Source organism: Leptonychotes weddellii, chromosome X (assembly GCF_054177405.1).
Source record: "Leptonychotes weddellii isolate Sample4059 chromosome X, ASM5417740v2, whole genome shotgun sequence".
In the NCBI taxonomy this organism is placed as follows: Eukaryota; Metazoa; Chordata; class Mammalia; order Carnivora; family Phocidae; genus Leptonychotes; species Leptonychotes weddellii.
The window spans coordinates 51,135,746-51,142,439 of record NC_138385.1 but is presented as its reverse complement, the minus strand read 5'-3'; the positions used below and the strand labels follow the sequence as shown (position 1 = coordinate 51,142,439).

Below are 6,694 nucleotides of genomic sequence, written 5' to 3'. Positions count from 1 at the left end.
TAGTTTTTGTTTGTCCTGGAAGCTTTTTACCTCTCCTTCAATTTTCAATGACAGCCTAGCTGGATATAGTATTCTTGGCTGCATATTTTTCTCATTTAGTGCTCTGAATATATCATGCCAGTCCTTTTTGGCCTGCCAGGTCTTTGAATATTCTTTTTTTAAAGATTTATTTATGTTAAAGAGAGAGAGAGAACACATGAGTGGTGGGAGGGGCAGAGGAAAAGGGAGAGAGAGGGAGAGAAGCTGTCTCCCCCTCTGAGCGCAGAGCCAGCCACAGGATTTACTAGATCCCAGGACCCTGAGACTATGACCTGAGTGGAAGTCAAGAGTCAGATGCTAAACAGACTGAGCCACCCAGGCACCCTTGCTTTTGAATATTCTTAGTAATTTGAACTAATATAGTTTATCCAAAATGTACATAGATGTCCACTTCATGATATATAAATATATCTGTTTTGTTTGTTTTTCATTTCAGGAAGCAGAAGCTCAGGCAAAGCAGCAAGCATGAACCTTAAGCATTCTGCCTTAAGCATCCCGAAAAAGGAATCTCTATTGCTTTTAAAATTATCTTGGTTTCAAGAGAAATCAGCTTAATGTTGAAATAATAGACTAGTTGGTTTTTCACATGCAAACAATCAAAATGAATACATAATTAAAGTATGAATATTACAATGAGGAGAATGGGAGGTGCACATAAAATTTTTAGATGTCATGGAATAGTATTTTTATCTTCCAAGGCATTTTATGTACTTTAGTGATTTTAGAAAGCAAAGATCTGTCCCTTTTTTGGTATTATTATCACAACATAAGTATATCTGTAGCTTTATGTTGAAGAATTTAAAACACAGAGTGAAAGAATCTGTCTCTTGTCCTAAATTGCCTCATTAATTTTAATTAACAAAAATATGTACCCTTTTGATGTGATGTTATTGTGATTAAAAAGTAGCTGCAGGTAAAGATTATGATATGTTAGACACTGTAATTTCTTATGGTAATTATAACATTCCCATTATTTTGTAATTGAAACTTCTATGTAGTAAACCACAGGTTTTCTAGGCTTCTAAATGTAGCCTTTCATTATACATTTCAATGATCAGAACAGATGACCTCCTACAAAAAGTAGATGCATTCAGTTGACAACTTCCTTGCTTAACTACACAGCTATGATGCAATCATGTTTCTAAGTTGCTTGCCCCAGTGAAACATGCATATATATGTTATGAATGTAGGCTAGCATGTAAGTTTAAAATGGCATCCTTTTGCAAAGAGCTCAGACTTTTAACTAACTGCTATAAGATAGGTCAGCACTCAGTGACCAAGACTGATTTTTGTAGGGTCTTTGCTAAAAAAATCTTAGAAGTTCCCCCTTTTAATACAACTTGTGATCATGAATGTCACTACCTCTTAGATATTTGATATGTCCGTTTCAGTTTAATCATATATTGTGTGACTTCATTAATCTAAGCAGAGAGAATCTTTTCTATGCTTCTATTCCAGTGAATAGCACAAGTATCAGATAAAAGGGTCCATTTTTAAAATTTTAATTATGAAAACTTCTAAGAAAACAAGAAACATTATGGCCTAAATTCCTTACCCAGAAGATATACATATTGTACTTTAATGCCACACTAAAACTTAAAAAAAGTTTTAATTTAAATTACTTTATCATATCATTTGATATATGCAAGTCTGTGCTCTTTGCCAAAATCAACATATAATGAACATGGCTTTGTTTACTGAGAGTCAAACTTGATGCAATGCTTTAAAATAAATTCAGTCCTTTTAGAAACAATTTATGTGTTCCTAGAGTATCTAAATGGTATAATAGTAATTTTAGATGAATAATACATGTTTTAGAAGGTATGAAAGGAGAAAAGAAAAAATAACAGAAAGAAAATAATTTGAATGCAATTTCTAAATTTCCTTTTTAGGATTCTAAATTTTGTTACACACACTAGAATAGCACAAAGACCTATTCTGTTGTTTTGTCTACAAAAATAGGCCATGGGGCACTCTAGAGAAAACAGGATGCCTTGTAATAGATTCTGGAAAATGCAAAAAAAAAAAAAATTGGTCAATATCTTTTCCTGAGCTTTATTAAATGCTGATGATGCTACTTGCAAAATTCTATGTGGACTTTTTTTATACTTACTCATCCAAAAATTATATTTCAGTTCATTTAAATTGTGAGAAAAGTAATAGTACTAAATTGCAATGTTCTTAAATGATAAAAACAAATAATAAGTGGCAAATCACTATTGCTTTTGTTGGCTCACTATCCTAACATTAATCATGGTGAATTATTTTGATATTATAAATGGGAGTGTGAGACATAATACTACCAACATGAAAAGTGAATCATTCTTCCAGCAGTTCATAGTCTTATAAATACCTCCCTTATAATTTTTGAAAAAATTGCTATTCATGACATGGACATGCAACAAGAGAAAGAAATTAACATTTAATTCAGTTGTTTAATACAATATTATAGTTTTATTACATGCTCAGAATAATGACTGTGGATTATTGAAAACAATGTCAACCCACTTTTCATCCTTCAAGTTTACCTTGTCTCCAAGGAAACATTTTTTTTAAGTTTTTATTTATTTATTTATTTGAGAGACAGAAAGAGAGAGAGAGCAGAAGCCGGGGGAGCTGCAGAGGGAGAAGGAGAAGCAGACTTCCTGCTGAGCAGGGAGCCAGATGCCAGGCTCAATCCCAGGGCCCTGGGATCATGGCCTGAGCTGAAGGTAGACAACTGACTGGGCCACCCAGGTTCCCTTCCGGTGAAGCATTCTATAGTTTGTCTTTAATAATCTATTTTCCAATTCAATCCAAATTTTCACAAGATGAAATAAGATACTATAATATCTTTGGAATTATACTTTCATTGGTGTGTTTTCTCATATGAGAAATAAATCTCATAATATTGCTACTATGAAATTTTGAAAAATCAAAACATATTTTCTGTTCTATATAAATAGTTTCAAAATATAAGGATCTGCATACTATATATACAGACCTATGAATTATAGTGTTAAAAAGCATTTTTCATACTTATCTTGATGAGCATTGAGAAATATATGAAATTGTTGAATTGATACATTGTACACCTAAAACCAATACAACACGATGTTAACTACACTGGATTTTTTTTTACTATCAAATAAGTTAACAATGTCAAAAACAGAATCTGTCCAAAGTAAATGACATTTTTGGCTTCAGAGTTAAGATGGTGGAGGAGTAGGGGGACCATAAGGTTGCTTCATCCCTCAAACACAGCTAGATAAATATCAAATTATTCTGAACACTCAAGAAATCCATCTGAGGACTGACAGAACAAACTGCATATCTAGAGGTGGAAAAATGGTCACATTGTGAAAGGTAGGAGCTGTGCAGAGTTCATTTGGGGGAGAAAATAATTGTGGGTGCTGCAGAGAAGAGGGAGTCCTAATCACAGAGAGAAGAGTGAAAAAGAGAGAGAGAGAGAAAGTGAAAGCATACAGGGGATTGCTCAAGAAAAACTCTTCCCCAAAACCATTGACTGGGAAAAAGAGAGTGGCTGACTACTTACTGCAAGTTTATAACCCAACAGAGCTCAAAGTCTGAAGTTTTAGAAGTCTACACCATTGCCAAGGTTGTGCCTGGTGGGCTTAGCAGTACACCTGCTAAGGGGGAAGGAGGGCTGAGGCCCAGGAGCAGACAATGTCATCTGAGGATCCTCTGGGTCCCACAAGGAGGAACAGTCCCCCTTCTTGGAGTGCATTTGGGAGTGGTGGCATGGTCTCTCTGGGGACAAAAGAGCTGGCAGGAGCCCATGTACCGCCCTACTCACTACCATAGGAACAGAGACACCTACTAATAGCAGCAAATCTTGGTGCCAGCATTTTTTGCTGCAATGTACCATAAATTCTGAACCACTGCATGGTCATGTGACTGCTTTTCTGGGACAGACCAGCACCAGACACAGTGTGGTGAGACCTTCTCCTAGAGGATCATTGTGAGTCTGTGTCATGCAGGTCCTTAAAATTTGGAGTTTTGAAGCCATGGACCTGAGATAAAACACAGGGGTACTGTGCTGCCTAGAAGACAGTGAGCTTGGACACAGGGTGAAGGTAGGGATCTGATGGAAGCTAGGGACACTAGAGGGGAGATAGTTTGTTCTTCTGTGAGGGTTTCATGAAGAAGGGCAGGAGTGAACTCCCCACTATGAGACTGAGAGAACAAGACATTGCATCTCCCCCATCAGCTCCAACCAACTTCAGTGAGCAGCACAGAGCCCCCAGTGGAGGCTAGAGCTGCTTACACAAACCACCCACCCTGTGCCCTGTAGGTGTATCTCCACTAGAGCAAGTCAACCTGAGAAACCGAAACAGCAGGACCCTTCCCCAGAACACCAGCACAAACCCCTTGCACACACCAAATCTATGGATGGTAGAGTGCTGCAAAGCTTCAGCTCTAGGGGAAATAAGATCAAGCTTCTTTTTAAAAAATGCTTTTTAAAGATTTTATTTAGTTAGTTAGTTAGTTATGTATTTATTTATTTATTTAACAGAGAGAAACAGAGCACAAGCAGGAGAAGCAGCAGGCAGAAGGAGAGGGAGAAGCAGGCTCCCCGCTGAGCAGAGAACCCAATGTGGGGCTTGATCCCAGGACCCAGGGATCATGACCTGAGCTGAAGGCAGACAATTAAACGACTGAGCCACCCAAGGGCCCCAGGATCAAGCTTCTTTTAACAAGCAGACCAAAACACACCTAGGTAAAATTTGCCAGACAGTGGAAAAGGTCCAAACACTCCCCACTGCAGGCAAGGAGAAACTGTGCAGAGGATTGACCTGAGGGAAGGAGTAACCAAAACACAAAAGCAGAGTGCACGCTCTGAAACACTTCATCAAGCAGCAGGCCCAAGACAGTATAGGACCTCTTCTAAATATAGCCATTACTCTCAGAAGCAGGCATATAACAGGCTTTTCTAACATAAACACACACACACACAGTGATTCATACAAAATGACAAGATGGAGGAATTCATCCCCAAAAAAAGAATGGTAAGAAGTAATGACCAGGGACTTAGAAAAAACATATAAGTAAGATGCTGGAACCAGAATTTAAAATAACAATCATAAGGACACTAGCTGGGCTTCAGAACAGCTTAGAACATGCTAAAGAATCCCTTACTGCAGAGATAAAAGAACTAAAACCTAGTCAGGCTGAAATTAAAAATGCTATAACTGAGATGCAAAGCTGACTGGATGCAAACACAATGAGGATGGACAAAGTAGAGGAGCAAATCAGTGATATAGAAGATAAAATTATGTAAAATAATGAAACTGAAAGGAAGAGGGACAGAAAGGTAATGGACCATGAAGGTAGACTTGGGAACTCAGCAACATATTAAAATGTAATAATATTCATATCATAGGAATCCCAGAAGAAGAGGAAAAAAAAAGAGCACAAGGTTTATTTGAACAAATTATAGCTGAAAACTTCTTGAATCTGGGAAAGGAAATAGACATCAAAACCCAAGAGGCACAAAGAATTCACATCACATTCAACAAAAGCAAGCACACACCAAGACATAGCCTAGTCAAATTCACAAAGTACAAAGACAAGGAAAGCATCCTGAAAGCAGCAGGGAAAAAAAGTCCTTATCCTACAAGGGAGGATAAATAAGGATAACAGCAGATCTTTCCACAGACACGTGGCAGGCCAGAAGACAGTGGCATAATATATTAAATGTGCTGAATGGGAAAAAAATGCAATCAAGAATACTTTACCCAACAAGGCTGAGGTTCAGAATAGAGGAGAGATAGAGTTTTTCAGACAAACAAAAACTAAAGGAATTTGTGACCACTAAACCAGTCTTCCAAGAAATATTAAAGGGGACATTTTGAGTGGGAAAGAAGACCAAAAGCAACAAAGACTTGAAAGTAACAGAGAACATCACCGGAAGCACCAAATTTACAGGTAATACAATGGTACTAAATTCATATATATCAATAATCACTCTGAATGTAAGTAGACTAAATGTTCCAATCAAAAGACATATGGTAACAGAATGGATAAAACACACACACACACACACCCCACACACACACACACAGGACCCATCTATATACTGCCTACAAGAGACTCATTTCAGACCTAAATATATCTGCAGCTTGAAAGTGAGGGGATAGAAAACCATCTATCATGCTAAAGGACATCAAAAGAAAGATGGAGTAGCCATACTTATATCAGACAAACTAGATTTTATTTTTTTAAAGATTTTTTATTTATTTATTCATGAGAGAGAGAGAGAGAGAGAGGCAGAGGGAGAAGCAGACTTCCCGCAGAGTGGGGAGCCCGATGCGGGACTCGATCCCAGGACTCCGGGACCATGACCTGAGCCGAAGGCAGACGCTTAACCATCTGAGCCACCCAGGCGCCCCAGACAAACTAGATTTTAAAACAAAGTCTGTAACAAAAGATGAAGAAGGGCACTATATCAAAATTAAGGGATCTATCCATCAAGAAGATCTAACAATTGTAAACAGTTATGCCCCCAATTTGGGAGCACACAAATATATATAAATCAATTAAAATAAACATAAGGAAACTCATTTACAATAGTGCAATAGTAGTAGGGGACTTTAACACCCCACTCACAGCAATGAACAGACCATCTAAGCAGAAAATCAACAAGGAAACAATG

At 37.6% G+C, this 6,694-nt stretch overlaps 1 protein-coding gene across 1 annotated transcript in view; it reads left to right on the top strand.

Moving 5' to 3' along the window:
- SH3BGRL (SH3 domain binding glutamate rich protein like) overlaps positions 1–2,125 on the top strand; it is a 14,801-nt gene extending 12,676 nt beyond the window's left edge. The window contains exon 3 of the mRNA XM_081808585.1: positions 476–2,125. Within this exon, the coding sequence (XP_081664711.1) occupies positions 476–508 (33 nt within the window). The 3' untranslated portion in view covers positions 509–2,125. The remainder of the gene's footprint in view (positions 1–475) is intronic.
- Positions 2,126–6,694: the final 4,569 nt, after the last annotated feature.